Raw genomic sequence first — 23,578 nt, 5'->3', positions numbered from 1 at the left:
GAAGGCCTTCAAGGCCTTTTGGCTGCCCCCAGACTGTTTTAACACAAGAAAGGAAATTTATTGGCTCCAACATATCAAAAGAAAACCCCAGGATGGAAATGAACACTTGCCTAATTGGTAGGATTTAAACTCCATTAATTATCATTTTGTTGTCACAAAAATTTCATGATCATAAAAACTATTTGCAGGCTAGATTTTTTTTCGCTATGCCACAATTCTTGAGTCATACAGACAAATCATAACAGCTGTAAATTAAATGAATTCCTTGCAGATAAATAATTTCCAGAGTGAAATTATAAAAATACTTTCGTGTATTTTTATACACGGGACATGGGATGTGAGTGTGTTTGATAGAGGACACTGGGTGTGCTGCATGGGTGAGCGAGGCCTCCCACACAGGCCAGGAACCTGACTTGGGGAGCTACCTGCCTTTCTGGGGTTCAGTTTCACTTCTGGAAGATGCTGGCAGTTCCTGGCAGTGATGTGTGGGGGTTAAGAGGTTGGGTGGTATGTGTGTGCTCCCCTTTGCTGTGGAAAGAGGCCAGCCTTCCCCACTTCAAGCTGAGTCCTCACCGCAGTTTCCTCTATAAAATAGGGATAGTAATTCTCTCTCCAGGTTCTTTCAAGCCCTAAAGAGTCTTCCAATCTTCAGCCAATTACATTCCAATATCATCAGTGGCCATAGCTTGGAGCCCTTTTCTTTAAATCGACTCTCTTTTTTTAAACGTAAACACCAGCTTTGGTCTCATTCTGAACAGTAGACTCACAGGTCTGTGTGTTGGCTCTATGTATATCTAAAAGGCACTAGAATGAATAAGAATGTTTGTGGCCCCCCCTCCAATTATTTCATGGTCTGCCAAGGGAATTTGTATTTAAGTCAGTAAACACTGAAATGAGGGATTTAAGGGAAGGTGCACACCTTAGGTGTTCAGGAAATGTGTGTGTGTGTGTGTGTGTGTGTGTGTGTGTGTGTGTGTGGCTTTGGGTTGGGGCAAAGCAGGACAGGATTTCCACATGGGACAGACTTTGGACAGCAACCTGTTGAGTTAGAGGGCCAGAAGCAGGGACTTGTTTAAAGTGTTTGCTTAGTTGGGGTGGCCTGGAGGAGGCTGATAGAAATATTGGGACCAGCCCAGGCCATCTCACCTGCTGATTCCTGCTGGGGGTGAAGGGTTACCTGGCCTGGCCCCTAGGTGTCGTCCATTCTTTCTCCCAGGCCAGAGACAATGACTCAGGGAATAACGGGGCCATCCTCTTCTCTATCCTCCAAGTGGATTTCATCGCCAAGGATGGGGCCACGACCCCTTTCCAGGGCTACTTCCGGGTCACTACCTCCTCGGAGGCGGACATGTTCATTGGCAATATTGAGTAACTGTGGGCAGCCCCTGGATGGGCGGGAGTCAACGGGGCCTCAAGACAGTGAGTTCCAGAGGACTCCAGTTTGGGTTCCAAGACTGAGCCATGCTCATCTACCTTCTATAGGCTGGTGACCAACCTTGATTCCACTCTCCGAGGGACCTACCAAGTGACAGTCCAGGCCCAGGACAAACCTTCAGTGGGTCCTGCTCAGGAAGCTAAAATCACCCTGAATGTGAGCATTGAGTCCTGCCTCTAGCCCCCGGTACCCTCTGCCAGCTCCTGGGTCCCTTGTGCCTCATCTTCCCCATGCCTTCCTCCTGTAGCTCTTCACTGTGGACCAAAGTTATCGTGTCAGGTTGCAGTTCTCCATGAACAAGGAGGAGGTGGGCGCCAACATGGAGAAGATTATCCCGTAGGTTTGGGACGCCTAGAGGGGGCTGTGGGGAAGAACAGGGCCTGAGAGTCTGATCCCTGACAAGACCTGGACAGAATGTAGGTCAAACCTGTCCCTGACCTACACTTGATTTTGTCCCTGTCTTTGATCTGTACCTGTACCTGCACTTCCTCTCTCAATGCTCCTAGAAGCATAGTGTTGGCTGGGGAGAGAGAGGCCTAAATAGGACATCACGTATGGTTGTGAAGGCTGTGCACTGCACAGGGGCATTCTGCTTGCTAAGTCATAAGCCCAACCCTAGAGGAAGGGGCTTCCCTGTCTAATCTGCACAGAGGCGCTACCTGAGTAGCCAATGAAACTGTCCAGAGGAGGTGTCCCTTTCTAATTCACACAATTCCTAATTCCCCTGGCAGAGTCCTGGCCACAGACCCGGTCTAAGGCTCCTATCCTATGCCTCAGTGACATCTGCCCCCTTTGCAGGGTTCTCGCTCAGGCCACCAGGACTACTGTCTATGTTGTGAGCATTCAGGACATGGAATCCACAGCTCGGTGAGTGCCCACAGGCTCAGTGGTTGGAGTGAGGATGAGAAGCAGCAGCATGGGGGGTCTGCTGGGTGGTTCTGGACGGTTTACTCTTTACCCCTGCCCCATTCCAGGGCCCGGGGCCGTTCCTACCTTGATGCCTATTTTGTCTTCTCGAACGGGACAGCCCTGACCCTTGATGAACTGAGTGTGTGAGTGGGGCTCCCCTTGGGTGGGCAGGAGGGTGAGCAAAACCCTGGGGGATGCCGACATCCCTCGGGTCTGAGTGGGACTCTGTGGCCAGGATGATCCGGAATGACCAGGACTCACTGATGCAGCTGCTGCAGCTGGGGCTGGTGGTACTGGTGAGTGTCAGTGCAGGGGAGCTGATGAGGGGAGCAGGGAGGGGGAGGGTCCACTCACAACCTCCCTCACACCTCTTCTCCAGGGCTCCCAGGAGAGCCAGGAGTCAGACCTGCCAAAGTTGCTCGTCAGTGTCATCATAGGATTGGGAGTGGCTTTGCTGCTGGTCATCGTGATCATGACCACGGCCCTCGTGTGTATCCGGAAGAGGTACTGCTCCCATCAACCCCCGTGTCTCCAGCCCTACCTTTCCCACTCTTTGAGACATCTAGTGGGTAGAGAAAGCTTGGCTTTAGACATCCGGTATATCTGTATTTAGTCCCCTGAAACCTGTCGTGACCACTCAGGTAGGTCAACTCCCCTCCCTGAGCCTCGGTTTCCTTTGTAGAATGAGCACAACACTAGATTCCTCAAGGTGCACAAGGACGCAAAGTGCATCCTGCAAGCAGGAAAATGCTAGTCTTTTCATAAATGCTGCCTTGTTTTCCTTTTGCAATAGTTTGAGGCCAGCAGCCACATCTGGATTTGACTCCAGGCCTTGCCACTGGCCAGCCCTAGATGAGTCCTTTCCTTTCCCTGGCTCTTACTTGTGCCCTCGGTATTATGGTGCTAAGCCTCTGACCTGCCAGGGTTGTTGTGAAGCCACACTCTCAGTACCTGCACTGGGCACACAGTAGGCACGCAGACAAAGTAGTGACTCTCCCAGCCCCTGGCTCTCCACAGCTACCACCGGAAGCTTCGGGCTGTGAAGGCTGCTAAGGAGGCCCGAAAGACAGCGGCAGGGGTGATGCCCTTGACCTCTGCCATCCCTGGGACGAACATGTACACCACTGAGCGGTGAGAGGGGGTCAGAGGGTGGGTAAGAAGCTCCATGGGGAGTCTGAGGTTCACAACTGCTTGAATAAGCCTTCTCTCCAGGGCCAACCCTATGCTGGACCTCCCCACCACGGACCTGAGCTTCAATTCCCAATCCTCCTCCAGTGACCTAGACCACATGAGGTGAGCAGAGACCCTCACAGCCATGCTGGTCAGTGATGGCGATAGTGGTGGTGGTTGTGGTAGTGGTGATGGTGGCGGTGTTGGTGGCGGTGGTGATGGTGATGGTGGTGATGGTGGTGATGGAGGTGGTGGTGGTGGTGGTGATGGTGGTGGTGGTGGTGGTGGTGGTGATGGTGGTGGTGGTGGTGATGGTGGCGGTGTAGGTGATGGTGATGGTGGTTGTGGTGGTGGTGGTGGTGATGGTGGTGGTGGTGGTGGTGGTGATGGTGGTGGTGGTGGTGGTGGTGATGGAGGTGATGGTGATGGTGGTTGTGGTGGTAGTGGTGGTGATGGTGGCGGTGTTGGTGGTGGTGATGGAGGTGATGGTGGTGGTGGTGGTGATGGTGGCGGTGTTGGTGGTGTTGGTGGTGGTGATGGAGGTGATGGTGATGGTGGTTGTGGTGGTGGTGGTGGTGATGGTGGCGGTGTTGGTGGTGGTGATGGAGGTGATGGTGGTGGAGGTGATGGAGGTGGTGGTGGCAATGGTGGCGGTGGTGGTGGTGGAGGTGATGATGATGGTGGTGCTGGTGGTGTGGTGGTGTTGGTAGTAGAGGTGATGGTAATGGTGGAGGTGGTGGTGATGTGGTGGAGATGGAGATGGTCGCGTGGTGATGATGGTGGAGGCAATGGTGGTTCTTGGCCACGGACAGGGAAGACTGGGGCTACTGACTGAGCTCCATCATCTCTCCCACAGTCTCAATTCCCTGGATGACAACTCTGTCGACCTGGAAAAGGACAAGGAGATAATCAAGGCAAGCTGGGGGATGAGCTGGTGCCTGGGGTTTCTTGACATGGGGTCCTTCTCTGAAGGGGTGGGGTTCGGGACCGAGCTGAAGGACCTGCTGCTGACATGCATGTCTCCACACCAGACCCTGGGAAGCCCACAGCCTTGGATGGGACCCAACCCTTGCTCTTCTACTGGTTCACTGAGACTCGAGGTGGGTGACTTCCCTCTGGTTCTCAGTTTTCTCTTCTGTAAATGGAGTTCGGAACACTAAACATGCAGGGCTTTTTGAGAGAGAAGTTAGAGCAGGTATGAAAACCACCTGGTATGAAGCAAGAGCTAAAAAATCTGGTTCCTTCTGTGTATACCTTTGTATGAAAGCTGGCGGGGTGCAGGGAAAAATCCAGAGGTGGACATAGCCTAGTAAAGGAGAGAAGGGAGGCTCAAATAAATAGCAGTCCTGCTATTTGTTCAGTAGGGGACATGGTTCAATTAGATCAACAGTTCGCACAGCCTGGGCTGCTAACTAGAAACGCATGGGGAACCCTTTAGAAATGCCGATGTGGTGTCACAGCCTGGAGATTCTGATCCAATGGGTGGGGATCCAACATGCTTGAGTGTGTCGTTAAAGCTCTTGAAGTTCTAATGTGCAGGATAGAGAACCAGGGAGGAGATCAGCAGGTGGGGTGTGTGTGGGGGTACTGCACCAGGATCTGCCTGTAGCATGGAGGCCACCAAATGGGCCCCCAAAGATGGAGGTCACGGATAGCAATCCGGGTGACCAGGAAGTGCTGAAGGCCTTGGGGTGGACGGTTCATCTCTGGTTGAAGATGGTTTGGGGCCAAAACTTCAATGAATCTGTCTGGGGGGAACTGAGGAAGAAGAGAACAGTCTTGTGGGTGAGAACTTGTGGCCAGGTTGGTGGCCCCTGGTGGAGACCAAGGCTGACCACTACAGGGGAGTGGCATTGGGGGTTCCCGGTGGGGCTGGACTTGTGGGCTGGGAGGGGCAGGGAGCCTGAAGAGATGAGTCTAGAGAAGGGGAGAAGCTGGGCCACTGAGAGCCTTCAAAAGCCAGAAAAGAGCCAAGACTGTCCTAAGGATGATAGAGGTTGTTAAACTCAGACAAGCTGCCGAGACTCTACCGTCTCTGCTTCAACACAGGTGGGCCCTGCGGTCTCTGGGTGAGGAAAACAGGTGGGACCTTTTTCTAAGGATCTCTTGGTGCCCTAACTCACCCAAAACCTCCGTAAATGTTTGTGTGGAAGGTCTGAGAGACCTGAGAGGTGATCTAATGCAACCTTCACAAGCAACTGAGGCCAGAAGGCTCTGGGGGCTGACCTGCCTGAGGTCAGAAAGCTTGCAAGGCAAGGGCAGACCAGAACTCAGGTCTCCTGTCTCCGAGGACAGTTTGAATTGTCCTAGGCTGCACTGCACTAATGGCTCCCACTGGGGGGTCTACGGTGAGGACTCTGGGGAGCCTGTTTAGTCCTTCCTGGGGCCCCTCGGATGTTCCACTGTTTATCAGGGACTGGAAAAGCCCTAGTCCAGAAAAAGCCCATGGAATGCCCTGGGGAGAATGGTGGCAGGGGCTCTGCCCCCAGAGGTGTCTCTGTGTTGGCAGAGCTGAGCCTGGGGGAGGCTCCACAGGAGGGCGCCCTTGTGAGGAGGTTTGAGTATGTGGCAAGTTGCAAGGGAAGGGGGAAGAGGAAAGGCAGGGATATGAGCGTGTGCCGTGATGAGCTGCAGGTGGGACCCTGAGTGTGACATGGCCCTTTGAGGGTGGCACAGGGAGATGCCAGATTCAACCAGGGGCAGCAATGGACAGTATTTAGGGCCAACAAGACCCAGAGATCCAAACCCTGCTCTGCCTCTTCCTGGCCATGAGAGCCCTCTGAGCCTCAGTTTCCACATCTGTAAAGTGGGGTACAGGATCCCTGCCTCAGGGGTCTCCTGTGGGTACTTCACATGGACATGTGACTGCACCCATGGACTGCGCCCAGCACAGTGCTGGCCTTGGGGTACAGGTGGCAGGAGGTAGATTGGACTGACACCTTGTCACAGGACAACGTGCCTGCTATCATTCAGGACTGAGAACGACCCCGAAGTCCTGCTGTGTCCGTGGGTCAGGCAAAGGCCAGAGGAGACTTCCCCCCTCAGACCCACCCCTTCACCTGTTCACCTGAGCCCATCTGCACCACTAGTGGCCATGGTCACCTCTGGACACAGCCAAGAAATGGGCCTCAGGAAGAGCATGCGGGACTGCAGTTAAGCAACCATCTGTCATGGGTTGAAGAGTCCCTTATGGACTGGGAAAATCACCCCATCTCTGCCCTTCACAAATTCTCTCCTTCTCCCCACATTAGGAACCCCCACACAGTCCGATGGAGCTAGATACAGAGCCTCTGGGCATGGTGCTGTCAGGAAGGAAGACGGACAGAGGTGGACAGCAGGAGGTGTCCTTCACCAATGCTGGCCTGGACACCACAGACCTGTGATGTCCCTTCTACAGGCACCTTGCTGCAGAGCCCCACATGATGATCTACCTCGGAAGAAGTCTTGTCACCCCAAACCACACCTACCCCTCTCTGAATGCATTAATATATCGTGCTACTCTGTCCCCTTCTGCTTGTAGGCAATCACACCTGCCAAGAATTGGGGGACAATTTTATTACCAATGTATATTGTGACAGTTTGTAGCCAAAAACTGTGGCTGGAGGGGTGGGGACAGGGGTATTGAATGGTCACAAGGGACTCGTGGGGCTCACAACACACAGGGATGAGGGAGAGAGGGTAGCCTTTAAAGGAGGATTGTGGTTATAAAGTGAGCTCTCTGTCCTGCCCCCAATACCCAAGACCAGCTGCCAGGCTGCCTGGGACCCAAGACCTTCTATGAGCTTCTGACTGTGATTCCCAGACCTGTCTGAGACTCTCCTTTCAACTGTGCCCCCTGGGCATTCCTGCAGCTTCCTTCCCGCTGTCAGGAATCATGAACAGTGTCCAGGGAGGGTGGATAGGGCTGGGGACTGGGCCAGATGAGGGGGAGACAGGATTTGGGGATGACTACCAGCATGCAAGACATGCCCGGGCCATGGGGGCCAGCCCACTGCATGGACACACACACTCTTCCAGGGGCCCCATATTTGGAGCCTTGCACACTCAGGGGTTTCACACACCAATCCTTGCATACTTAGAGCCTTTGTACATAGTCTCTCCAGTTCTGGGGACCTAGTGGCCACTGAAGACTTCAGCCTACCAGTCTGGACATCTCAGGAGCCTGCGTCAGCTCTCAGGGCTGGGCCTGCTGAGCAGATCCCCGAGTTGTGACAGGGAGGGAAGGAGCAATGAGGACTGGAAGGGGACAGGGAGGTGTCAGGGCTGGATTCGTGGTCCCATGACCATGAGTGGGCCGGGTAGAGAGGGTTCATTGGTGAGCTTGGCAGGGGAAGAGGCTGGAAAGAAGAGGATGAGAAGGCCCTAGAGGCTGCCCACCTCTCAGGGGGGCCTCCCGCCCGTCGAGGGGGATCCCTTCTAGGATCTTGGGGTCAAGAAGGGAGCCTGAAAAGGTTGGAAACCCGGGCGTATAAAAGGGGAGCAGATCACTCGGCCGTGGGTCCGGCTCGGGAGCAGCACCTGGGCCGGCGCACACTCTGCAGCAGCGCTCGGAAGAGGCCAGGCGGGCGCTTGGCGGGACCCTCGGGGGGCGCAGCGCGCACCGAGCCTGCACGGCCAGGACCCGGGCGGGCGGCGGGCGGCGGCGCGGGCGCCCCTTGGCGGCCGTGCTCCTCGATCTGTCGCTCCAGATGCTTCTGGATGGCCATGCCCAGGACCTCCACCTCCATGGCGGCGCCGTACACCTCCCACGTCATGCCCTTTTCGTCCCAGCTCACGTCGCGCACCGGCTCGGCCGCCTCCTGGGGCGCCACGGCGGCCGCCAGCGCGGAGCCGGGCCGCACCCGCACTTCGGGGAAGGCGGGCGGCGCTGCCGGCGGCGCGGCCGCCTGCGGCGTCATGGGCCCCGTGGCTACGGAGCGCGTCTCGGCGGCGCCCAGCGACACCTGCAGGCCCGCGTCCCGGCGCGAGGGTGGCCTGGGCGCGGGGCTGGGCGCGCGAGGTGCCGCCTGGAAGCTGAAGGCCGGGCCGCCCGCGCCGTCCTGCGGAGACATGGGGCTCACGGCCACCGACACGCAGGCCTGCGCGCCCGCCTGCGTCCCCGCGTCCTCCCGCGGTGGGGCGCTCGCCTCCCACGACGGCGCCTTAGTGAAGTTGTCGCGAGTCCGCGGCCCGGGCGGGGGCCCTATGGCCTCTGGGCCGGGGCTTCTCTCGGCCCCAGCGGCCACCAGGTCTTTCTGGCCTAGGCCGGAGGCCTCTGCGCTGGGCTCTGGCACTGGCTCCAAGAGGCCTCCGCCACTCCCGGTTCCCGCGGGAGAAGGGCCTGGGGCGCAGGGTTTGCCATCTGACTGCTTGGAGGAGGAGGAGGCCTCTGCCTTCTCCACAGTCAGGGGACCCAACTTCCCGGAAGAGGGGGGCTCTGCCTTTCTTGAAGGCACGGCCTCAGCCTTCCCTGGAATCAAAGGCCCCACCTTCCCAGAGGCAGTAGGGTCTACGTTTCCTGAGGCCTCCGGCTCCCCTTTCTCCAAGGCCAGCGGCTTCTCCTTCCGCAGAGGTGCAGTCTCTGCCCTTCCCGATGAAGCAGGGCCCTCCTGCCCAAAGGGCTTTGTTTCTGCTTTGCCCTCAGACTTGGGATCTGCCTTCCCTGAGGCCCTGGGATCCACCTTTGCGGAGTTCATAGGATTCCCCTTCTCTGGGGGCAAAGGATCCATCTTTCCCTCCAGGACAGCTTCTCCTTTTCCCAAGGGTGCCGGGGCTGTTTTTTCTAGAGTCACGGGGGTCACTTTTCCAGACACAGAGTCTACTTCTCCAAGGGGAACACTTTTTGCCTTCCCTCTGCTCACAGTGTCTGCCTTGCCCAAGGCCATGGCGTCAGCCTTTCCCGAGGCTGTGGGACCCACCATTCCAGAGCCCATAGGACCTGCCTTCTCTAAGGACAGCGGCTCTGTTTTCCTCTCAGTCACTGTCTCAGCTTTGACAGAGGATGAGGATCCCGCTGTCCCCAAGAATTTGGGATTCCCTGGACCTGAGGGCACAGGGTCTAACCTTCCTTTCAATTCAGGATTCACTTTTCCAGAAGATGATGTTTTTGTATTTCCCACAGAAATGGGATCTACCTTGGTGGAGGGCACTGGGTCCTCCTTTCGTGTTGAGACAGTTTCTGTCACCTCCCCAGGAGACAAGGGCTCTGGCTTTCCGGAGGACACCAGATCCACCTTTCCCAAAGACACCAGACCCACCTTGCCTGAAGATACAGGATCCACATTTTTCAAAGACGTCGGTTCCATCTTTCCTGAAAATACAGCATCCACCTGCCCAGCAGACACAGTTTTTGTCACGCTCATCGACATGGGATCTCCCTTTCCCAAGGAGGCAGGCTCTATCTTCCTGGGGAACTGAGCTTCCTCTTTTGTCAAGGACCCAGTTTCTGCACTTCCAACAGATAGAGAATCTGTCATCCCCAAGTGAGTAGGCTCCATCCTTCCTGAGGACCCCAGAGCCACTATTCCCGGAGACACAGGCCCAGTTTTGCCTGATGGCCCTGGAGTCAGTGTTGCCAAGGAGGCAGGATCCAGCTTTCCTGCAGTTGCAGAATCTGTGTTTTCCAAGGACCCAGGATCCATCTTTCCTGAGGGCCCAGGCGCTCTCTTTCCCAAGGACACAAGATCTCCCTTTCCCACAAATGCTGGAGCTGCCTCTTCTGAGGCCACAGGAAGTTCTTTTCCTGAGCACCAGGGCTCCTCCTTTCTTGGGAACTCAGGGTCCGATGTGGCAGAGGATACAGGGACCTCCTTCCCTGGGGACACTGGTTCCACCTTGTCAGAGCACACAGGATCTACCTTCCCTAAGGGTCCAGGATCCTCCTTCCTTGGGGCCACAGGATCCATCCTTCCAGAAGCCACAGGATCCCCTTTTCCCAAGACTGCAGGCTCTGTCTTTACTATAAATACAGGATCTGCTGTTCTCAAGGACCCAGCAGCTTCCTTTCCTATGGAAGTGGAATCTGCCGGCTTTGAAGACTTGGACTCCATCTTCTCCAAAAACAAAGGATTTCTGTTTTCCAAGGATGAGGGATCAGTTTTCACTGAGGACACAGGCTCTGGCTTCTCAGAGAAGGTGGCTTCTTGTGTCCCTGAGACCAAGGCTCCATGTGCCCCCAGTGTCTCTTTGCTGGCTGCCTCTTGGGGAGGGATGTAGGCCAAGCTCCCGCCAGGGCCCTCAGAACAAGAGACCCCTTCCCCAGCCCCACTGGAGCTGCTGTGTCTAGAGTCCATGGCTGGGCTTGGGGCAGGGTTGTGCCTAGGGGGTGCAGGGCTGGCCTTCTGCTGGGAGGGGCAGCAGTCCCTCATGGCTGGGTTCCCAGCCCCCAGGCTCCCATCCTGTGGGCAGCAGAGGGCTGTGGGCTGAGGTGCTGGGGGGCTGGAGTTCTTCCAAAGCAGCTGGAGCCAGGTTGGGTCTTCAGCACTGCCCAACTGCCCTCCTAACCGTACTTGTGCCCCAGGCTTCTATCTGGTTCTGAAACACAAAGAAAACAGACTCAGACTCAGGGAAGACCCAGTGAGCAGGAGCCTTTATCTTCTCCCTCCCACCCTTCTCCTAGCAGCTGGGCCTCCTCCCTGGGTTCTTTGTCCCCATCTGGCCCTCTTCTGTCGCACCCCATCACTCCCCTGCTTCTCTGCTCCCAGTGGCCCTCTGGATAAAGGTCAAACTTCCTCAAATGGCATTCAAGGCCCTTCACAACTTGGCCACAGTGTAACTTCTTTCCTTTTATTTAAAAAAAAAAATTTGCTTATTTAAGAGAGAGAGGGAGACAGAACATGGAGGAGGGCAGAGGGAGAGGGAGAGAGCCTCATACAGACTCTGTGTTGAGCTAGGAGCCTGATGGGGGGCTCAATCCCATGACCCTGAGATCACGACCTGAGCTGACACCAAGTGTCGGACGCTTAACGGACTGCGCCACCCAGGGGCCCTCATGGTCTGACTTTTCAACTTCATCAATCATCACCCCATGCAGCATACACCCTTTGTCTTCCTTGTCAGCCCACCCCATACGGCATGCTACTCTGCAGTTACACTTTTGTCTTCTAGGACACAGGTCACAAACTCCAATACCATAGAGGTCAGGAGGGTAATTTAAGTGAGGAAACCAGGCTGGGTAGAGAACAATAGGGAGTGGCAGGGAAAGTTGCAAAGCAGAGAGGGTATGCCCTAAGGCGGGAGCCACTCCTCCGCTAGCCAAGCACTACTCTGGACAGATTGATCCCGGTAGTATCAGCGAGTAGCAGGAGATCCAGAACGTTAATGTAAAATATCCTAATTCAAGATCAAAAAAGAAATACACCATGTGGGTCAAATAAAATATATCTGTGGACTGCAGTTTGGGTCTGTGCAGGCCCTGAGAAGATGTGGATGATTTATAGTTGGGAAGGGACATAGTCTGAAATGTGAGATTTCAAAGACTGCTCTGGGATGGTGTGGAGGCGGGAGGAGAGGGACTAGCCAAGCATTCTTTAATTTCTCCTCCTTCCAATTCCTCCTTCATTCACCCAGCCCTTCTCTGCAATAATCTAGATGAGAGCTGGCACAGTAAAGGTCCAAGAGATGAGAGTTGGCAGAACTGAGAGATCCTGGGGAAAACCGACAGGAGCCAGCCGGCTGCAGAGGGTGGCAGTAGGGGTGGCCCGTGGGATTCTGGCCAGGGGTGGGGGTGGGGGCGAGGCAGGAAATCTGGGGAAATGGGGACCTGTGTTTTGGACAATCTGAGTGTGCAGTGTCTGGGGAACATCGGGGAGAAGGGCTGGCAGGCAGCTGGATCTGCGAGCAACTTCGTCCCACTACACACCGGCAGTCAGAGTGAGCAGCGCGCTGGATTTCCCCCAAACCTACTCCACCCACCCTCCTTCCCAAAGCCATCTCACTAGTGCTCAGGCCGAAAGCCCTAGAATCACCCTTGACTTTTCTCGCACACCCCACATCCCATCCATCAGCAAAACATGACAGATCTCCCTTCAAAATACAGCCGGAACCTGGCCACTCTCCTGAGCTGAACTTGGACTATCTCCCTCTTGGCTTATCCTGGCTTTTTCCTTCAACCCATACGGTTCATCCTAAACACAGCAGCTGGAAGGATTTTAGTAAGACCCAAGGTAGCCCATCTCTCCTCTGCTCAGAGCCATGCAGTAGCTCCTCATGCCATGCCAAGTAAAAGTAAACTCCTTACATGTCCCTGCACCTTCTGGCCTCATCACTGATCTTGGCCTTGTCTCCTACCACTTTCTTTCGATTATGCTGCTTCAGTCACACTGGCTGCCTTGCTGATCCTTGGATGCACGCTGCCCTGGGGCTTTTGCACTGGCTCTTTATTCTGCCTGGAATGCTTACCCTCCTAAAATCTGCGTGGTCTGCTCCCTGTGGCTTTTCCTGACCCATCCTCCCCAGCACTGGTTGGCACTCTCCATTCCCCTTGCCTTCCTCGGCTTTTTTTTCATAGAACCCGTCACCAGTGATATATTACATACTGTTGTTTATTACACATGGTTTGTCTCTCCCATTAGACTGTCAGCTCCAGCAAGATGGGAACTTTGTAGTATTTACTTATATACCCTCAGGGTTGAGAACAATGACTGGCATATAGTAAGCAAGTAGCCCCCTAGACATATATGTTAAATAAATGACTGAATGATCTTTTTAAGATGTTGGTCTACCATGCCCCTCTTTGTCTCCAACTCCTTCTTGCTCTTGCTAGGTAAGTCAATTAGCTGTAATCTTTTTGGAAAGACATTTTTCAGTTCCTATAGAAGTTTGCAATGCACTTGGCATTTAGATCAGCAAGCCCACCTCCAGGAACGGTCTTGAAGATGGATGGATGGTGCATCAAGGGTGCACGAGAACATGGCTGGTGATGAGAAAAAAAACAGGAAGCCAGTTCATTAAATATGGGACTGCCTCACGGGATTCTCCGCCCCCCCCCCCAACAGCTGTCAGAAAGTATGGAGTGATAAGGAATAATGCCTAAGATAAATTAAGTGAAAAAAGTCAGGGCTGGTGGGATTCCATGCATGCAGACAGGAAAAAAGGACAGATACACATATATGGGTTTGTTTTTAAAGAGCAAATTGCTGGAAGGAAACCCATAAAACTTAGTAGCAATTGCCTCTGGGAAGTGAGACCAGGGATCTGGAGGTGGAAGAGACTTTTTTTTTTTTTTTTTTGGTATGCCCCTTTGCAATGCATGAAATTGTGGTTATATGTGCATATATTACCTTTTTAAAAAATGGGGGGTGGGGACTCCCCATTAATGACTCCCTAGTGCCTTTAGGGTCAAGTCCAATCCTATCATGTGCTCCCAAGCCCCTGTGTACTCACTTACCCGCTAAGCTTTACCTTTCAGTACGCATTCCTCAAAGTAGGTACAAACACACACACACGTGTGGGCACACACAGGTGTTGCATGGGGGATAACCTCTCTGGGCTCATCCGTGGCTTCACAGTTTCTCTCACCTTAGTCTCTAAACAGTTGCCTGACTCCCATTAAACCTTCAGGTCCCATTTCAAATGTCTCCTGCTCCAGTGAGCTTTCTTTGCCCACCAGCTTCTTAGGAGTTCCTATGGCCTCTTGTTCTTCCCCTAACCAGACACATGTCACTCTGCCCTTTAGACCTCCAGGTCCCTGCCTAGACCTTGAGTCACTGGATGGGGACTGAGCTGATACTATTCACCACTGTGTCCCCCAGGCTTTGGGCTTATGGGACTGGGGCAGATGGGGGTCATCACCAATATGGGGACACTAGAGTTGGAGCAGTCTGCCCCTTGTGGAGGACAATGGGGCACATGGCTTTGGAAATTGAGCCGAGTGACTTGTGGGACTATGGGGGTGGGGGGCAGCTGACTTACACACCTGGCTGAGGAAGGCCCCTCTGAGGAGCCAGCATCTGAGGCAGCCGTGAAAAGGCCAGAGTGGCTGGAGTGAGGTTGAGAAGGGGAGAGAGAGGAGGCATTTCCCCACTTAGCAGTTCTATGAGCTCAGGCAAGTCTCTTCTCCTCACTGGAGACCCTGAGAAAGCCGCCCCTGCTCCCACGAGGCTGCTGTGAGGATTAGAGAAGATGAGGGGTGTGCAGGGCTCTGCTCGCTTTAGGGCTGGGCTGTGTACATGGAAGGCCTGTTTTTATCTACTCAAGCCTGTCAGAGCCCAGCTGTGCTCCCCGGAGGGGGCAGGGGACGGACAGCCTGCAGCAGAGGCGCAAACTGGCAGAATCTAGCCCTCAGACCTGCTTGTTTGACCCAGAGTGCTAAAAGGAAATTTTTAAAGGCGTTGACCGATCAACATTTAAAAATTCAAATATTTCATGTGAAAATCAGATTTCCAGATTCTCTTGGAAAACTAAAATTTGGCAATCTGAGCATGCTTCCTGCGTGGCAACAGTCAGCAGGAACCAAGCAGTGGCTGCCTTCTTGGATGGGGGTGTACTCCCCAATTAGCCCCAATCTGCACCCCTCCCTATGTGTCGTGGACACTGGAGCTGATTTCACATTGGTGTCAATCACTGACTTGTTTTTCTTATAGCCAGCCCCTCCTGTAGGCATCCCCCTGGCCTATAGCCCCCTGAGTTTTGACCCTTGACTTAGATGCTGAGAAGGGTGGGAGGTGACCTCACACATCAAGCCTTTCGTACGTTTACTCTGTGCAGACCTCATCCACCTGCCAGGAAGGTGCTGAGTTATTTTCCAGAAGAGGAAACTGAGAGGCAGGCATGGCCTGGCTGGTAACACGTCTCCTCTGAAACCCCCCCACCCCCGGAAAATATTGGCTTCTTGGTTCCCAGCAAGTCTGCAGTTCTCAGACACAGAAGAAGGTCTGGGGTATGGATAAAGAGCCTGGCCAGGGCATAAGAAAGAGGTGGGGTCAAGCACCAGCTTGGTCATTGACTTGCTCCTTGAATTTGAGTGAGTATTTCCACGGTCTGGGCCTCAGTCTCTGAAATGGGGGAAGGGATGTAGTTATATCTAGAATTGTTGGCCCAGTCCGGGTTTAAGATCTGCCAAGAAACCATTCTCAGACTCTGCTGCTCACAGTTCTACTGGGTGCTTCCTGGCTCTCGAGGGATCCTCAGTATCCTCAAGCCACTTCTCCAAGAGGCAGCCCAGGCCTGGGGTGCCCCCCTTTGTGCCCAGCCCTCCCACTGGAACCCAGTTCCATCGCTCTCCCACTCTGGGCTCAGCCCTGGGCCCAGCACTCTCAGGCTCATTTGGTCTTCTGGACTCCACCATGATTTCATGAAGGGGCATTATCATCCCATTTCACAGATGCACACACTGAGGTCAGAGGGAGAAAAGGCTTGACAAGGGCATGCAGCTGGTGCAGGAGGCTATAGTTCAAAGCCTGTTGTGTCTGAACCCAAAGCCTGGGTTCTTCCTGCTTGTATCCACTAAGATTTTGGACACTGACGCTTGGCTCTTAAAGTCCCTTTCTGTTCTTTGGGGCCAGAGCAAGGGTCCTCCCAATCCCCTGGACCCAAGGAAGCATGAGTGTCCCCACTTGCACACACCCACCAAGATGAGCAGATGAGCCTGCACGCTTATGTGACCCGATTGAGGTAAAAGATTGAAATGAGGGGCACCTGGGTGGCTCAGTGGGTTAAGCCGCTGCCTTCGGCTCAGGTCATGATCTCAGGGTCCTGGGATCGAGTCCCACATTGGGCTCTCTGCTCAGCAGGGAGCCTGCTTCCCTCTCTCTCTCTGCCTGCCTCTCTGCCTACTTGTGGTCTCTCTCTGTCAAATAAATAAATAAAATCTTTAAAAAAAAAAAAAAGATTGAAATGATCCCCGAGGTGTGTGGGCCAGCTCACCTGGCATGCAGAGGAGCGTGAAGACTGCTTGTTGATGTCCGTGCCAGCTTAGGCTAGCCTGGAAAGCCAGGACCTGACTCCTGCATTCTGCTGAAGAAGACCTTGGTGTGTATTCATGCGACTCATATATGCAGACTGGCCTGTGCATTTACATCTTGTGGGGGCCACTTAGACCCTGTGGGTGTGCGCCATGAGAGACCTCAGGGTCTCTCATAGAGAGCTGACTTGGATGTACACAGAGGGCCTTGTGCCCCACTTCTGGGCAGAAGAGCCTCTGTGAATGTTTATTCTGGCCCCGGGACCTCGCCAGCCCTTTCCTTCCTCTCTAGGATTTCTTCCCGATAAGAAGCCCAGGCTGCCAGGCACCTGCAAATACCCCCTCCCATGTGACAAGACCAACAAAGGCTGGCAGTGCTTCAGCAGGTGTGAGTGTGTGCCTGTGTGTGTGTGTCTCTAACAATCCTGGTCTGCTGCCCCTCACTCTCTCAGCCCTTGGCTCCCAGTAGCCTTGGTGCAGCAAAGCCTCCTGCCTGGGACTGGAGGGGGGAAAGAATGTAACAAAGGGTGATAGCCATACCTTTTTCCAGAAGTGGCCCCCAGACTATCCATCCATTCATCCACAGGAGGGTAAGAGTAGACTTGCAGGGGTGTGCACACTTGAGCTAAGGGAGTGCAGGGGATGGGCAGCAAGCTAAGAGATGGGGAGTATGGGAGAGGAAGCATGTGCACAGACTACTCCAGGGTCTAGGGCTGCAAGAGGAACACCATGAGCAAGTGTGAATAGGGAAAAGCAAGCCAGAGCAGGGTGGCTGGGAGTGTGTTGTGATAAGGGAATATTGTTGAGTGTGCTGTGATAGGCAATCTCTGGTATGAATGCGTAGCTATGCCTGGGTGTATACATAAGGCTCCTACTTGGTGTACTGGGTGAGTGTACAGGTGGCCGTGTGTATGAGTGTGATGGAATGACCAAGAGCCCGTGTGTGTGTGTGTGTGTGTGTGTGTGTGTGTGTGTGAAGATCGTGGCCTCATCCAGGAGAGAGATGCCAGTGTGCGAACGCGGTAAGTGTGTGATGGGGTGTGTGATGGTGCCCCAGAGTGTGTGGCACACTGAGTGTGCGACAGCGAGTGAGCTCAGTGGTGCCGGTGGTTCCAGGGGAGCCACTCGAGCACAGAGCTTTCTCCGGGGCGGGGGAAATGAATCAACGCGGGCGGACCCCCTTCCCCGCGGTGGCGGGAAGCGCCCCCTCCCGCACAGCCCTGTCGAACAATGCGGCCGCACGCGGCGAGGCGGGGCGCGGGGTCCGGGTCCTACACACAGGGCGGGCCGGCCCTCAGGGCCCCTCCAGTGCCTGGCCCGCGGCTGCGGGACCCGCCCCCGCCCCGCCCCGGCTAGGAGCCTGGAAATGGACACCCGCCGCCCCCGGCCGCGCGCGCACACATACACCCCGGGCGCAAACTGGGCACACGCCACGCACGGTGCGCGAGCCCCGCCACCCAGGTGGTTCGAGGACCCTGGACAGCGTCTCCGGGGCCGCAGGGAGCCGAGGAATGGGGTCGATGTCGCCCGCCCGTAGCGGGCAGCAGGTGCGGGCTGCGCGCTTACCCGACAGTGCTGCCGCTCCGTTTCCTTAGCGCGCTGCGCTCCGGCTCCCGCCGCTGCCGCCGCCGCCCGAGCGGCCTCGGCTGCCTCCGGCGGGGCTGGCGGGCGGACCCGCGGACTCCGCGCCGCCGTCCCCCGCGCCCGCTCCGCGCTCCCGCCTAGCGCCCCGCCCCGGGCATGCGCGCTGGCAGACTGGAGGCCTCCAAAGCCGGGAGGGGGCGGTGCCGGCGAGGAAGAGGAGGCCGGAGGGATGGATGGCGGGAGGGGCGCCCCTCGCCTGGCGCTCCTCACGGAGGTCCGGGAGCTCCTGGGTTCCCCGCCCTCCTCGACCCGGTTCCCATTTCACAGACAGGGAGACTGAGGGGCGGAGCGCCTGCCCATTTGCTGCGCGCCTGTTGCGGGCGGGGCGCGTAGTCTGTCAGATCTCACTCAATCCAGCCCCGCGAACTCCCTCTACTAGTTTCACCGAGGAGGAAATTGGGACTCAGACTGGGAAAGCCACTTGTCCAAGGGCACGCTGCGCCTGTATAGGGAGGCAGGTCGGCGCGATCTCCGAGCTCCCCCTGCGCGGAAATTTCCCGCCTCCGCCTTGGCCGCACTTCCGGCCTTCTCTCCCAGCACCCCGCCCCGCCCCCACCCCTTTGTCGCGCCACCGCCCACGCTCCCGCGAGTTGAAGGGACACGAGTAGGGTGGGAGCGAGGCTCCTTCCATTCCCTCGCTACGGGCCTCCCCAGCCAGGATGCCCGCCCACTCTCTGGCTATGAAAGCTCGGTTCTCTTCTCTCTGGGTATCCTTGAGCAAGATATTTCTCCACTTTTGAGCCTCAGTTTCCCAATCTGTAAAACGGGACTATCATTAATTACCTCGCAGTGGTCTTGGAAAGATGAAGAAGCCCAAAGTAGGTGTTCAGGGGTTTCCAGTTGAGTCTGAACTGCCGAGGACATGAGGTCTTTTTACCTACCACCCTCTGGACCTTTCTTCTCAGAGAAATAGTCCCCTTCTCCTTGACCTCCCAGATTAGAACAAATAAATAACTCTGTAATTTCCAAGAGGTGATACGACCTTCTCACCTGTACAGTGAAGCCACCTATTAAAAATGGTAACAACTAATGTAACATTTATTTAGGGTCAGACACCTTGCTAAGTTTTTGTTACAGGTGTCACAAAATTTCATTTCCAGTTACTTAGGAGCAAATTAATGTTTATTATAGCCCCATTTCTCAGTTGTGAAACTGAGATACTCATGGGTTACTTCCTTTTCACACAGCTAGTTAATAGTGGAGCTAACTCCTGAAACCTCATGCTAAACCTTTAGCTTCTATTCCTCCCACTTACCTGGTGAACCATACATCACCGTGATCTTTTCAAAATCCAGGCAGCAAATGAAAATCTATCGGACCAACGTCTTCAGCCAGCATCCCAGGGAACCAGTATCCCAGGGATACCCGGCATCCAGAATCCTCAGGATACAGGACCAGTTTTCAGCACCACGGACAACACCCACATAAGGGACGCTTCCTAATGTTTCAGACCCTGAAAATTGCTCATTCGCTGCCCACAAGAGCACTTCGCTTCACACCTATTCTACATTCATTGTTTCATTCTATTCCCCCTCCAATCCTTCCAGGTAAACATTACTGGCCCCATGATACAGATGAAGACATCAAGTCTTGGGGAGGCTCACAAGACATCAAAATTGGCAAGAACCAACCTGTGATCTAAAAAGCTCCTCCTGGGTCAGGGTGAGGGTGGATAAGAGTGGAACCAGGGCATGAGTGAGGGTGCCGTGAAGTTGTCCAGGTGAGAGATGATGACGTCCGACATGGCAGTGTTTGTTGGGACAGAGGAAGGGCTGGGTTTGATACCTACTTAAGGGTAAAGTCAACAGGTCTTGGTCATGGGTCATTGTGACTGTGAAGGGAGAGAGGATTCTGTTGCCTGTCTGAAGCTCTGACTTGGAGAGCTGAGTATATGGAGGACAGGTACCTGACGAGTCCTGGAGAAAGAAGGAGCTTGTGGGATCTCCATGCTGAGACATCTGAGTCTAAAACTGAGCTCTTGAGTGACCAGGCTGGAGACAGAGAAGGGTTATGGAAGACATGAGAGGGGTATCAGTACATGAAAGGTGAGTATAGACCAAATAAGGTGAGACAAGAACCTTATATCCACCCTGAGGAATGCCAACATTAAGGTACTAGCTGGGAAAAGAAGACTGCAAGGAAGAATGAGAAACAGTAATCTGATAAACCAGGAGAAATTCGGGAGAATGATGCCTTAGAAGCCAAGGGGAGATAATGTTCCAGAAGGAAGGCAGGGTCAACTGCATCAGGATGACAAGATATGGCCTGAGAGATGATCTCTGGACTTTGCAGAGAAGGTAATGGAAATTTGATGAAAACACAGTGAGTGGAGTGGTGGGGGTGGAAGGCAGACTTGAGGCGGGGGAATTGATGAGTAAATTGGAGTAAAGAAGTAAAGAGAGCAAGCAGATGACTCTCAGCAGATTTGGGCTTGGAGGGAGACAGGCAATATCATAAGTTCTACAGTGGGATGGAAGGTTAAATTGAGGAGATTTGGAGGCATTTAAATTCTGATGAGAGGGGCCAGTAGTTAGGGAAAGGGAAGATGCCAGGAAGGGAGAGCACAATGGCGGGGCCCAGGTGCTCAGGATGGAAGAAGAGGATGGGATCCAGGGCCCTGGGGCAACCCAGAGATCCTGAGATGAAGATTGAGGGAAAGTGGTTTACTTGGGAGGTGCAGAGACCCCTCCCTGGGTGGTGTCAGCAGCGGACTGGGAAGGTGACCCAGGAGGGGAAGGCATCCAATAAGAGGTGGTTGTTAAGCCAGCTATCCCAGTGGGTGGGTGAAGTGTAATCTTGCAAGAAGTTTAGAAAATGGGGTAAATGTACACCTCAGAATTCCCCTGGCTGAGGGTACGGGAACTGGTGTATTTATATCCCAGCACCTGGCGGACACTGATGAAGGGCCAGCCCATGGAGCTATGTGTTAGTTCCCAGGCACTTATGGCACACAGTTTATGTGGGTAAAGTGGGTTCCAAAGCCCAAGGGGAGATTTTTGACAAAGGTGCAGGGACCACCTGTTGGGAGTCTTGCTGGTGGGCGCAGAAATTGCAAGGGCATCTGAAGGGATGTGGTCAGAGCTCTAGCTGTGTCTGCCTCATGGGCACAGTCAGGACCTCTTTCCATCTGTGCCCTTTATCACACTCTCCAACCATGTTTGTTCCATGGGGACTTATTGATATAAACATGTTTAAAAATGAAAATTCCCAGGCAACAAAACACTTGCTAAAGCACAGTGGGAGCTCAAAAAGGGCGTGGAAGTAGGCAGTGTGGGTTCAGATTCTGACTTTGCCAGCAATAGCTGTGTGGCCTTGATTGAGGTCTGTCTGAGCCTCAACTTCATCCTATGTAACTCAGCTCTCAGAGCTCTGAAGAGGATATAGGGAGAGATAAAACCACCAAGCACCAAGCATAGCATAGCACTCGTAATAGATGTTAAGGTTAGGCAAGGCCAGTCCTGTCCACTCTTTTTTGACCACAGCACCTCCATTTTCCTTGGGAGCTACCTTCCCACCCCAGTCTATGTGGTGGCATTGAATGGGCCTCACTGTCGGCTTTAGGGGTGGGCAGTGACCTAGGACTGGCCAACCACCATGCAGTGATTAGTGCTGGGGGTGGGGCTAGAGCCCAAGACCACAACCAGGGCAACTGGCTCTCAAAATTTCCTGGCCTTTTAGAGGTTGCTAAATTGGTGGTGTGTCTACGTGGAGCTGCTGGGGTTTCATCTCTGTCCCCATGTGGAGCAAATTTTCCCCGGGCCCGGGTTGTGGCTCACCCAGCGGCTCAGGCTCATCTTGTGATAACTAACGTGGTCATCACACCCGTGTGAGTGTGTGTGCGCACATATCTCGGGTTGGTCTGCTGCTGGGAAGCCATACACACTCTTACGCACCAGAAGATAAACAAGAGCCTGCAGCTCCTTGGCTGGCACCCAGGCTGGGGGTGGAATAAACAATCCCAGTGACTTTCTGAAAAGCAAGCGTGTGTGGCAACAGGCGCCATGGAGACAAGCAGACTGTACCAGAGCAGAGAGGCAGCCACCCCCCAATTCCACCCCTGTGTGCACGCATGTGTGCATGCACACACACACGCGCAGCTCCTGCTCTCTCATATTCACATCCACTCCAACACACACCTTCCCCCTTTCACACTCATTCCAGCTTTGCTTGAGGTTAAAGGCTTTTGAGAAAGTCTGAGATTGCCAATACAGCAGCATCCACAGTTTCTCAACTCCTTTGCCTGAGCGCTGGTCCTGGTCTAGGCTGAATTTCAGCAAATCATGGCCTCTAAGGGAGGTGTGATGTGTGTGTGTGTGTGTGTATGTGTGTGTGTGTGTGTGAGTGTATGTATGTGTGTGAAAGGGTAGGGAGAGGGAGAGAAGGGGTGGGACCATATGGCAGACAGTGCCACATAAACCCACTTTCTGAAGAATTCTTATTTGTGCTTCAGAAACATACACACAGAATACATTCACCCCGTTCAAGAAACACTCATCCAGACCCTCTCCCCACTGAGGCTTGTACCCACACCCCTGAATACAAGCACTCAGATATGTATCCATTCTCACGCAAGCAATGTATAATCCACTCTACCCTAGATGATGGCGGTGGTGGTAGTGGGGTTCCGTTCACTGACTGCCCAGGTGTTTTTCAATCATCATCTTATTACATTTAATACTTAAGGAAAACCATCTGAGATTGATAATATGTTTCCCATTTCCTAAGTGAGGAAACAGATGTTCAGAGAGAGGTTAAGTAACTTGCCAGGGTCACAGAGCTAGAAAGTGACAACACATATACGTGTGACACCCCGTGCCGTGCAGGCACACACACACACACACACACACACATACACACATGAAAACCCTGTCTCCTCAGTTAACCCAGATAACTGATGTCTGTGGGGTGACCTTCCCCACCCTGACCTCCTCGTATGCATCACTCCCAGGCCCTCCCAGCTCTGCCCTGATATTCCTGAGAGCCCCTGGACTAGGCACCTCTGAGCAGAATCTGCTGCCCACATAGGCCCCCTCCCTCCCTCGCCACACCCCCCTCCCTCTGGCAGCTGCAGGCCCCGGCCCAGCTGGGGGCGGCCCTAGGATTTGGATGGGTGACTCAGGCTGAATCATGGCCCAGCTGCTCCTTGGCAGCCCTCTCCCCCATTCTCCCCAGAGAGGCTATTTTGAAGGCAAAGGTGGGCCTTGGGTTGGGGGACAAGAAGAGGGGGTAGTAGGGGATGGGGACAGGGAATAGGGGTGGTTGAGAAAAAGGAATCAGGCACAAGAGCACACTCTACTCTTCAGCGGCCTGCAGGCAGTCCCTACCCTTGGTCTTCATTCTGCCAGAGAAGGACCTCTTTCTTCCCCCAACACAGGTTGTGGGCTCCTTCTCTGATCCCAGGGCCCACTTTGGTTGCCCTGCCCCATCTCTTGGCCCTGATGATGACAACAATAACAACATTTACTATACTAATTGATCACTCACATGGTACAGCCCTCTATAGTTTGCAAAACACCTTTTCATCAGTATCTCATTTAATT

The 23,578-nt window shown here is 54.2% G+C and overlaps 2 protein-coding genes across 7 annotated transcripts in view; one reads left to right on the top strand and one right to left on the bottom strand.

Annotated features, from left to right (window-relative positions):
* Positions 1 to 7,009, top strand: part of CDHR2 (cadherin related family member 2) — a 35,899-nt gene extending 28,890 nt beyond the window's left edge. For both annotated transcript variants that reach the window (XM_045999020.1, XM_045999019.1), the window contains exons 22-33: positions 1,217 to 1,368; positions 1,483 to 1,591; positions 1,683 to 1,771; positions 2,234 to 2,302; positions 2,410 to 2,487; positions 2,580 to 2,640; positions 2,724 to 2,848; positions 3,362 to 3,475; positions 3,557 to 3,637; positions 4,371 to 4,428; positions 4,546 to 4,614; positions 6,766 to 7,009. In XM_045999020.1, coding sequence (XP_045854976.1) covers positions 1,217 to 1,368; positions 1,483 to 1,591; positions 1,683 to 1,771; positions 2,234 to 2,302; positions 2,410 to 2,487; positions 2,580 to 2,640; positions 2,724 to 2,848; positions 3,362 to 3,475; positions 3,557 to 3,637; positions 4,371 to 4,428; positions 4,546 to 4,614; positions 6,766 to 6,897 — 1,137 coding nt within the window. In that variant the 3' untranslated portion in view covers positions 6,898 to 7,009. The remainder of the gene's footprint in view (positions 1 to 1,216; positions 1,369 to 1,482; positions 1,592 to 1,682; positions 1,772 to 2,233; positions 2,303 to 2,409; positions 2,488 to 2,579; positions 2,641 to 2,723; positions 2,849 to 3,361; positions 3,476 to 3,556; positions 3,638 to 4,370; positions 4,429 to 4,545; positions 4,615 to 6,765) is intronic.
* Positions 7,010 to 7,148: 139 nt separating this feature from the next.
* On the bottom strand, positions 7,149 to 18,889 carry GPRIN1 (G protein regulated inducer of neurite outgrowth 1). Of its 5 annotated transcripts, XM_045999023.1 has the most exons (4): positions 16,935 to 17,545; positions 16,358 to 16,447; positions 13,349 to 13,406; positions 7,149 to 11,026 (listed from the first exon to the last, which is right to left on the bottom strand). In XM_045999023.1, exon 4 carries the CDS (start codon positions 10,858 to 10,860, stop codon positions 7,999 to 8,001), a length of 2,862 nt encoding a protein of 953 aa, XP_045854979.1. In that variant the 5' UTR covers positions 10,861 to 11,026; positions 13,349 to 13,406; positions 16,358 to 16,447; positions 16,935 to 17,545; the 3' UTR covers positions 7,149 to 7,998. The 5 variants fall into 5 exon arrangements, with proteins under 5 accessions (XP_045854979.1, XP_045854981.1, XP_045854977.1 ...); XM_045999025.1 differs by lacking the exons at positions 16,358 to 16,447; positions 16,935 to 17,545 and adding an exon at positions 17,961 to 18,889; XM_045999021.1 differs by lacking the exons at positions 13,349 to 13,406; positions 16,358 to 16,447; positions 16,935 to 17,545 and adding an exon at positions 17,961 to 18,889.
* Positions 18,890 to 23,578: the final 4,689 nt, after the last annotated feature.

Source organism: Meles meles, chromosome 3, assembly GCF_922984935.1.
Source record: "Meles meles chromosome 3, mMelMel3.1 paternal haplotype, whole genome shotgun sequence".
Classification (NCBI taxonomy): domain Eukaryota; kingdom Metazoa; phylum Chordata; class Mammalia; order Carnivora; family Mustelidae; genus Meles; species Meles meles.
Note: the sequence above shows the minus strand (reverse complement) of the source record. Positions and strands in the feature narration are given on the sequence as shown.